The 10630-nt window shown below is 26.9% G+C and overlaps 1 protein-coding gene across 3 annotated transcripts in view; it reads left to right on the top strand.

Annotated features, from left to right (window-relative positions):
* LOC138941432 (protein singles bar-like) overlaps window positions 1–10316 on the top strand; it is a 30325-nt gene extending 20009 nt beyond the window's left edge. Inside the window, exons 1-5 of one of the 3 annotated variants that reach the window (XM_070311080.1) lie at window positions 5628–5669; window positions 6144–6264; window positions 7876–8058; window positions 8721–8861; window positions 10151–10316. In XM_070311080.1, coding sequence (XP_070167181.1) covers window positions 6145–6264; window positions 7876–8058; window positions 8721–8861; window positions 10151–10228 — 522 coding nt within the window. In that variant the 5' untranslated portion in view covers window positions 5628–5669; window position 6144 and the 3' untranslated portion in view covers window positions 10229–10316. Of the gene's footprint in view, window positions 1–2653; window positions 4503–5627; window positions 5670–6143; window positions 6265–7875; window positions 8059–8720; window positions 8862–10150 lie in introns of those variants that run through there. The other 2 variants (XM_070311079.1, XM_070311081.1) reach the window with 2 other exon arrangements.
* The last annotated feature ends 314 nt before the right edge of the window (window positions 10317–10630 follow it).

Genomic DNA, 10630 nt, shown 5'->3' on the forward strand with positions numbered 1-10630 from the left:
AATAGCATGTTGTACAATGTGAGATATTTATAAGTTTTTCTTTTTTTTTATAAAATAATGTAACATAGTTATATGTATGCAAAGAACCAAAGTATTCATACATAGTATTTACTTATTATTCTTAAAGTGGATTTGACTGCAACAAAATGTTATTCGCTTTGTCAGTATACATACATAATATGTATACTTTGATTTTCTTTGCATACGTATAACTATATTACATTATTTTATTGAAAAAAAAAAAAAACTTCTTTGGCATATGTTAATTAACAAAAAGCAATGAGATCACGTAAAAAAAACCTCACAAAGGTAAAAAAAAATACGCCAAGTATATAAAAAAATCCCAACTTGTACGCAAAAAAGGTTTAATATCTATCCATAAAAAATAATATCTAAAAAAATGTTTCCTTAAAAAATAATTTTCATACAAAATAAAAAATTAAAAAATGATTTTCCTCTAAAAAAAATAAAAATCTTTAAAAAATAAAAAATAAAAACTAAATATGAAATCAAGTTATTTAGCCCAGTACATAGAAGCAGTTCAGTTTATGAGAGTTTGTAATTTGAAATATTGTAGTATTTGTTTGATAAAATCAATCTTGCATTTATAGAAATATTATAGATTCTCTCGAGAAAATTAAAATGCATTTTATTTTTATCACATTACGCTATTATGTCCCCCCCAAATAAATATTATATATAATATATAAAATAGCCATTATATTGCGGTTTTTATTACAAATAGTATATTATAAAACTATTGTATTTAATCCTTACTGCAATAATGTCGATCACATCGATCATCAATTTCGAGTTTAAAAGTGCCCGTGCCAAACTGATCGACTTGTTTTGAAATTAATCATAAGCTTTACCAGATAGACCTAGAACGAAAAGGATTAAAATTAAAGTGACATACAAATACTTGGCGTGCCCGTGTCGCATTATAAGTCATATATTTTTATTAATATATTAAATGATTTCTGATAATCCTTTGTAAATTTTTATTTCAGATTGGGCACGCCAAGTATTTGTATGTCACTTTAATTTTAATCCTTTTCGTTCCAGGTCTATCTGGTAAAACTTATGATTAATTTCAAAACAAGTCGATCAGTTTGGCACGGGGCACTTTTAAACTCGAAATTGATAATCGATGTGATCGACATTATTGCAGTAAGGGTTAAGTAGTTTTATAATGTACTATTTGTAATAAAATCCGTAATATAATTGCTATTTTATATATTATATATAATATTTAATTTTGGGGGGAGGGGACATAACAGCGTAATTTTATAAAAATAAAATGCATTTTAATTTTTTCGAGAATCTATAATATTTCTACAAATGCAAAATTGATTTGATCAAACAAATATTATTTCAAATTACAAACTCTCATAAACTGAACTGCTTCTATGTACTTGGCTAGTTAACTTGATTTCATATTTAATTCTGATTTTTTATTTTTTAAAGATTTTTATCTTTTAGAGGAAAATCATTTTTTAGTTTTTTATTTTGTATGAAAATTATTTTTCAAGGAAAAATTTTTTTAAATGTTTTTTTTTACGGATAGATATTAAACTTTTTTTGCGTACAAGTTGAGATTTTTTTATATACGTGGCGTATTTTTTTTATCTTTGTGAGGTTTTTTTTAGGTTCTTATGTACAGAATAATGAGATAAATCAATGGAGTATAAAGAAAATAATTGTTTTTAAGTAAATATGTAATTGTTCATAATTTTTTTAAAGCCATTATTTGTTTTTTTATATCAATTTGTTTCTTGTCTTATTTGTAACATGTTTCATCAATTGTCTCATACTCACGCGAATTGGTCAATTTTTTAAAATTAATTTTTCAATAATTACGAAAATCGCAAAATGATAAAGGATTTTTCTTCTTGATTTCATCTACTCTACCTGCACACGATGGATGGTGCGATTGATCCCGGATATCCTGTATATAGATCTTATATACAGTATATGTATATCTATGAGCAGTAAGAATATTTATGTAGCGCAATATCTATCCTGATCGTTTAAAACACGATTTACGGTAACATATATGTAAATACATTGTCAAAAATGGATTTAATGCAACAAATATTGCACACATACTATAGCAGCTATAATATTTTATACCGCAAAGGAACGTATTTGTATGAGATATTTAAATATTTTAAATTATTTTACATGTTTTAAGAATAATAATATATATTAATATCTGATAATAAATTATTAAAATAAAGCTATATAATTAATGTTGTAACAACCGGAGGAAACATCGGAAGGTCTCAAGAAGGACTACAAGAACAGGCAATAAAATATACGAGGTTCCATTAAAAAAAAATTAAGTTGACCTTGAAATAACCCTCTGGATTTTGATTCAAAGTCAAATAAGGATCATTATTAGATGACCCCCTCAACACCAAATAATTTTTATCTAAAACATTTTCGTTTTAAACTTAAGGGCTCTGAAATATTCCAATGGATTGATTAAAATGGCCCACTCTGTATATATATATGTATGTATGTGCGTGTGCGTGTGTATGTACGCGCATGTGTGTATACAGGATGGGCCATTGGAATATTTCAGAGCCTTTAAATTTAAGACAAAAATATATATATATTCTATGAAAATAATTTATTGATTTTTATTTAGATTTGCGGTCTGGTAAATGCCGGTTTGTATCTCTTCAGCACGATTCTTGCCCTTCGTACTTATAGAGGGTTCTAAGCGATTCAATTATACAGCAACGATTTTTTTTACATGAAAAAATGACTCTTATCACATTCGGTTTTTACAAACCAAATTTATATATTGTATAAGAATTTTATTTACTTAAATTAATATATGCAGGGTTGGAACGTTACTCTATAAAAGTAACGCGTTACTGTTACCGTTATTTTTTGTAAAAAGTAACTCATTGCCGTTACTCGTTTCTGATTTTAAAAAGTAACGCATTACCATTACCGTTACTTGGAAAGTAACGATTCGTTATTTTTTCGTTATGTTTTTATTTTTTGTAATGCTAAAATAAGCTATTAGATTATAAAATTATTTAATAATCAATATTAAATGTAACAATCTATGTAACAATTAAAAACTCTAAATTAGTCTCTATATAGCAAGCGTTTTTTATATTAAACTTATTTAATGATTCTAAATAATTTTTTATGTTAATATCTTTACTTTTTAATACACTTATCTTTATAGGAATTTAAATTGTAATTTACAAATTTCAATTTTGTCGAAAATTTTTATCAAACATTGTTTTTAAATATTAATAAGAGAAATATTGATATTATTAAGAGTGTATTCCAATATTTACTGTCAATATTGTAAAATCTATAATTTTCGTTACTATAGATTTTCAGTACTGGCAGTGATTATCAGAATGGAGCCTATGATAGAAGGCTACAAAATATTTTTCAAAAAATACATCTATTGAATAGATATAAGATAATAAAGAACCAAAAAATAACGATAAAAGTAACAGCTAATTTGTTACCGTTACTGTAAAAATGTAACGACATTACCGTTATCGTTACACACAAAAAAAGTAACGATCGTTACCGAAAAAAATTAACTGTAACGGTAACGACATTACAAATAACGCGTTACTTCCCAACCCTGAATATATGCATATATATATACATATAAGCTGCGTATATAATGTAATAAATTTTGACTTTGTCTAATATGTTAAATATGGATAATGATAAAATGATGAAGAATATATCTCGGTTTTATATGTTTCATAAATTTTCGAGACAGTATTCTTATTCATTTCCATTTTTTTACGATAATCATTGGTAGATAAAATTACAAAACTATAATGTTCGCTAGAAATGTCATGTAATTATTTATTTTAATTTTAAGTATATAAGAGAATTTTTATACTTAGAAAATTATTTTTCTTTTTCTTATAATATAAATAGCGGGTTTGGTTTTCTTTTCTCATAATATAAATAGCGAAAAATATATGATTTCTTTTTACGTTATTTAAAATTTCAATTTGTCTGAATTTCTTATACTCGTATATGTTTTACATTGAAATGCGCATGTATATTACATTCTTGATTTATATAACTCACTTTATATATTACGACGTGTGATTATGATTTTTACGATTAATATCTTTATGGAATACATACTTAATGTAGATATATTTATTTTATGCGTGTATATAATATTTATGTTTGTTAAGTGAATATTCGAATATGTAAACATGTATGATTTAATTTTTACTAGGATTTAAACAGAGAATCGAACAAATTTAACGTGGTTAATAAATCATAAATTGATCAACCAATTATAGATTCAGTTTATAAATCATTGTGTTATTTTTATTTTTTCTCTGTATGTCATTGAAAACGTTCAAAGTGACAATACAAAATTTTTTCAATCCTCATAGATAATAAGTTTTCTAAATTACTAGTTCCAAATTGTACTAGTTTTTTCCTGTTAGTACATTCTATGTATAATGGAAAATAAAACATATTTTGAAATATAACGTTGCTATTTAATAAAGCATGCTCATTATTCTATACACCTATTAGAATATATTAGAATATTTTTAAAATTGTCCGTAAATATTTAAAATTATAATAAATAACTTTATAAATTCTATTTGTGTGTGTAGAATTCATAGACTCGCTTGAGAGAGTAAACTTGGGACTTATATTACCAATAATTTTATTCATCTGTATCAATGTCAATTTTAAACAATTACTATTCTTGCTTTTCTTCTTAGATCGAGTCCATTCCACAAATTTAAAAAAAAATTTAGTAATTGTACAATTTTTTCGGAGCATCTTAGTATTTTTCAGATTATAAATGATTGAAAAAGGGAAAGGCTTTTCATAAATTAAATTTTATGCCGCGATAAAATATTAACAAAATTATATTTTTATATATAATTAATTTTAGATAAAATTTACTTTAATAAAAATTTAATTTGAGGTTTATCGTTAATAAAAGGTATATGATAGGAATCTTTCTATGATGATTTAAATCTTTCTTGATATTTTTGCTAAAGAAAAATTAATTCTAAATTAGCTAGAAAATTTGCTATTAAAAGAATATAATTTTGAGATATTATGTACACACACACATTATTATCTCTTCTTGTATAGTGAAAATTATACTAAAATTTTCCATACTACGATTTATATTGCAATAGCTTATTTCAATTTGGATATCTAAAATACACTAAAATGTTAATTCTTTTCCTGAAATTTACAATAAAAGAATTATGAAAACAAAAATTATAAACATGTAAATATATGTAAAGTTTTACGAAATGAGATTATTTATGTTCACTCATGTTGTAAAATAGAAGCAATTAAATAAAATAAAATTATAAAATCTTCAGACGAGTATGAGAGATATTATTTTATTTTTTTGAATTCTTTATATTTTCTCTTGCTGTAGATGTCGAGTCAACTGACAAAACATTCTGAATTTGTAGCATGTGCCAGAAATAGACAGTAATTTCCCTTGTGTCGAATGCTATACGTGGGGTTGTTCGAATACGTTCAAACTGCGTAGATGCCTACATCCTCAGTCTCTTTAAAACTATCATCGCGGTCGTGTTCTCCGTGTTTTTCTAAAAATTTCTGTCAGGGAGAATACAAAATCTACAATTAAATTTTAAAAATATTTAAGTCTTTAAGTACATATATTATTTTAAAATTGTTTTTTAAAATAATATATATCGAAAACTTTTCATTAATCGGCTTTTTATATTTTTAAATTTTATTAATCTCAAGATTTAATTTTTTTAAATTGTCTTTGTATTTAATAAAAATATATGCTTTATTATGTATGAAATTTATTGTGTGTGAAATACGGTTTAATATTTATAATAAAAATTATTTAAAAAAATTATTTTATAAATAAAAGTAAACAATTTTAACATTCTAGTGATAAATATTTTTTTTAAAAAGAGGAAGGAAAAGAGAAAAAGGAGAGAAAGAGAGAAAACATATAAATACTGAAAATGAGTAAAAGAAAAAATGCCGATTTATATAAACAAAATGGTTTAATGAGCGTTGCGATTTAAATACAGAAACGAACATTAAAATAATTGTTCGCAATATAGAATTATCGATATAAATAATACTAGACTGGTTATCTCTCCTCTCAGGATGTCATCTTCTGGTACGTACGGCGCGGGTGGTGTCAGTTGCTGCTATTTCAGATGTTGCACGTGCATACATATAGAATTTTTTAAATCATTACCGGGAATTGTAAAAATTATGGAAGCGGTAAGTAATAATGGCACATAATTATCTAATAAACTATAGAAAATTTGAGAAAAAGAAATATATATGTAAAAAAAGATGTTAAATATATATATATATATACATTCATATATATGGTAAAATATATGTGGTAAAATTTGGTAAAAATTGATTATTTAGGTCAGTGCTCGGATTTAGTTGCACATTTCGGCCCGATTCCGTGGCTCACGTCTGTTGCCCCCCACTCATCGTTCGTGCGTTAGCGACGCCAGATACGCGTAACTAAGGAGCGCGACGCTTTGTCTCACGAGCGTTCATATGTAAGAATGCCCAAATATAATAAATAAGACAATATCTTTTTAAATGCACCGCGAAAATTATCAAAATTCTAAAAGTTTTCTTCAATATTTTATATTTCATTGATATAAAATATTGAAGAAAAACTTTTAATTATAGAGAAGTATTGTTTTATTATTATATTTGGACATTCTTATATACGGACGCTCCTGAGACAAAGCGTCGCGGTTCTTAGTTACGCATATCTGGCGAGCTGGCGACTCGTCGCTAACGTACAAGCGGTGAGTGGGGGGCAATAGGCGTGAGCCACGGAATTGGGCCGAAATGTGCAACTAAATCCGAGCACTGATTTAGGTATATTAATTACACAGACCGATAAAAAAAATTTTTGCCCAGTAACTCTAATCAGAATAGATTTCTTATAAATTTTTGGCTAATTTTAAGATGAAAAATCGCTAATTTCTCATCTTAAAATTCAAAATAACTTTAAAACCTGACATAATGGAGCAATTTGGACAGCGACTTATTTTTTGTGGCCAAAAATCTATAAGAAACACTTACTCTGATTAGATTACTTGACAAAGAAATTTTTTATTAAATCTGTGTTATTATTTGATAAGAATTGATTATTTATTTTAAATTATTTCATCTCTCTTTCAGATCACTCAATCAGAAAAAAATATCGGTCATCATAAAATTTCTCACTAACATTTATATTTAATATAAATACAAATATAAATATAATATATATATATATATATATATATATATATATATATATAATATTTATATATATATATGTATGTACAGGATATTTGATATTGACTCTATCACTTCATCTCATACCCAAGTAAAACAAGTAAAACTAAGGAGAAAAGTCCTTTACTATTTTGCGATTTTTATAATAATTATTGAGAAATTAATTAAAAAAGATCCAAATCTGACCGCGCGAGTAAAAGCGCGCAGCAGAAAGAGACAATCCGAAAGTATGCAGTCGCTAAGCGCGCGACGAAGTTTTGGAAGGAACGCTCTACAAATGACAACAATTACATACGAGATACGAACGATACATAACAATGGATTCTCATGTCCTAGCAACCATATATCAATAGGTTGTCCCTTTTTACTGCGCGTTTATACTCATACTAATTGATTAATTATACTCATATTAATTAATTTTTCAATAATTATTACGAAAATCGCAAAATGATACTTTAAGAACTTTTCTCCTCGATTTCATCTGATCTATCTATACACGAGAGGTGATACGGTCAATATCAGACATATACATATATGTATATTAATTTAATGTAATTTAATCATTTATTTTAATTGCAGATGATCAGTGGATTAATACAGAGCTTGCTCATCAATTATGGTCTGAAATATAGCTCAGCTATTGGTTCGGCTTTTGAAGGATCATTGACCGCAGCATCTGCCTGTTTTCTAACTTCCGCTTTGTTACTTGCTTGTTACATAATTTCTGAAAAGACCTACAGATTAATTCGATCATCATTGTTTGTATGTATATATATATATATATATATATATATATATATATATATATATATATATATATATTTATCTATTTCAAATATATACAGAGTGTTCGGTAACAATTGTGCCAACGCTCGTCAGCGGGTAGACCGCAGTAAACTGAACAGAAATGTTCTGTGTAATATTTTTTTCTGTATTGCTTAATAAAGGAGTTATTATTGAGTAAAGTCTGGTCAATCAGCGCCGACTTTTAGCCGGACGCATGTCGGTGAGCCTTCCGCCTGGTAGTGTGCGCCGCCGTAGCGACGGAGCACTCATGCACAGGCACGTGGCTAAAGGTCGGCGCTGATTGACAGACTTTACTCAATAATAACTTTTTTATTAAGCGTTATAGGAAAAAATGTTACAGGACTTTTCTATTTAGTTTACTATGTTCTACCCGCTCATAAGCGTTGGCACAATCTTTACCGGACACCCTGTATATAAGCGATATAACATTATAACAAAAAAAAAGTATTACACTTGCATTATTTTAAATATTTTAATCTCTTTATTTTCTTATGTATGTGCATATCGCTCATGTGTGGAGTAAACATTATAATAAATATAAATAATGAATTGATTTTATTAATCCTTTAATTTGCTAAAAATTATGTATATTATATATATTTTTTTAATTAAAATAGGAGATGATGTTCAACTCTTTAGCCTGCTTCCTGTATTTAAGCTCAGCATCCTACTTAGCATTTGCTACAAAATTATATCTAATGCCTGAGTATTATCTGAGACCCGGTTTCGACGTTTATCCTGCTATGACAGCTGCTTATGTAAGTTGATTATTGCATTAACATGAATCAGCAAATCATGAATTCAACACTTTCACTGATGTGAGTCATTATTTTTGTTTTCACACATTACCCAGACAGCACAACAATGTCCTTAGGACGTCCAAAGGGCATCCAGGACATACATGTAGGATATCCTCAGGATAACCCATTGTAATCCTCAGATCTCCTCTGGATGTCCTGAGGAAGAATAAATGATAGCCATATATTAACCTCTGGAGAATCCAGGGAGATCCTGTGGAACATCCTAAGGATTTTTATAGGATATGTTAGGGATATTTTTCGTATGTTTCAAGGAGCAAATTTTAAAATTTCAATATAAATTAAAATTATGTTTTGTTATTTACTGCCAATATTAAAAATCTAATATTAAAAATAGTTCACCGTTCTTTAATATTTGAGGCTTTCGTGCTGTACATGAATATTTTAGGTTTGGCTCCCGGGTTTGAGTTGTGTAATATTTTCTAAACAATCCAATATCTGAATTCCGTGGGATTGGGATTGCATCAGAAATTGAACTGATAGAAAATAATTACATTTGTAATTTCCTGTCAGTTGCTCTTTGCAAGCTTTATATAATTCTCATGACCAAATCTCAAATACGAGTTCGCGTGTCGCATAGCGGTAAACAAACGAACTAGCGGTTGAATACTATTGTTTGTAAAGTTTTTGGAATGTTGCGAATAGTAACATTTCTCATGAAATATTAAATAAATAATAATTTTGGATATATGAAAATGTGCGCATCAAATTCAAGTATTAATATTAAACGAAATTAACGTTAACAATTAATTGTACATGTATATGTCCTCTGGAAATCCAAAAGAGCAGATATATCCTACAGACATCCAGGGATTATCCAGTAGACATTTATAGGACATTAATACTTATTATAATACTTAAGATTTCTAAATTATATTAAATAGCCGACACAACTAAAAATAATTATGTATGCATATTAAATTTTTATAAATATATTTATAATAATATATCTTAAAACATCCTATAAATCTCCTGAACGGTCCTGGACATATTCAGGATGATCCTGAGGATGTTTTGTGCTGTCTGGGTATGAAACAAGAAAAATTATTATAATTTTTGTTAAATAATCCTAAATATCTAATGTAGCATATATCTGTGCTGACTAATAAAGCAAAACTTACATTAATAAAAAAGGATTATAATGTTGATTCTATGGAACAAAAACATTTGATCACACTTCGTAGTATTTTATTCGAAGGAATATTAAAAATAAACAATTTATATTGCAGATCTTAAGTGGTATTGTGGGAGTATTGCACGGAGCAGATGCATATTTATCTTTTATACATTACAAAATTGGAAGATAAATCATGGTAATATGCCAATAGTATAATTTTGTGAGGAAAAGTGGCAATTGTATAAATATTAGACAACCCTAGACAAATATTCAGATAAACACAAGTCTTGTCGAAGAATAATAGAATGAAATAAGAATCGAAAAGATTTTGATTTTTTATGATATAATATAATTATTCTTTTTAATGATTAATGTAAATGAATACATTTAGATTAAATTACATAAGAAAATTTTTTCTCATAGAGATATGTCTATTAATAATAATTATTTTTTAATCATATTAATAAAAAATATAAAGAACAAATATTCAGTATAGTATTCTTTTAGTTATATTTTCGTTACACAAGTCACACCCTCAAATAGTGCTGCACACGTTGAGAGATAAGAGTAAAAAGAAATAGGAACTCTATAT

This window comes from Polyergus mexicanus, unplaced genomic scaffold (assembly GCF_030449975.1).
Source record: "Polyergus mexicanus isolate NDT 795.1 unplaced genomic scaffold, iyPolMexi1.0 SCAF_19, whole genome shotgun sequence".
Taxonomy (NCBI): Eukaryota; Metazoa; Arthropoda; class Insecta; order Hymenoptera; family Formicidae; genus Polyergus; species Polyergus mexicanus.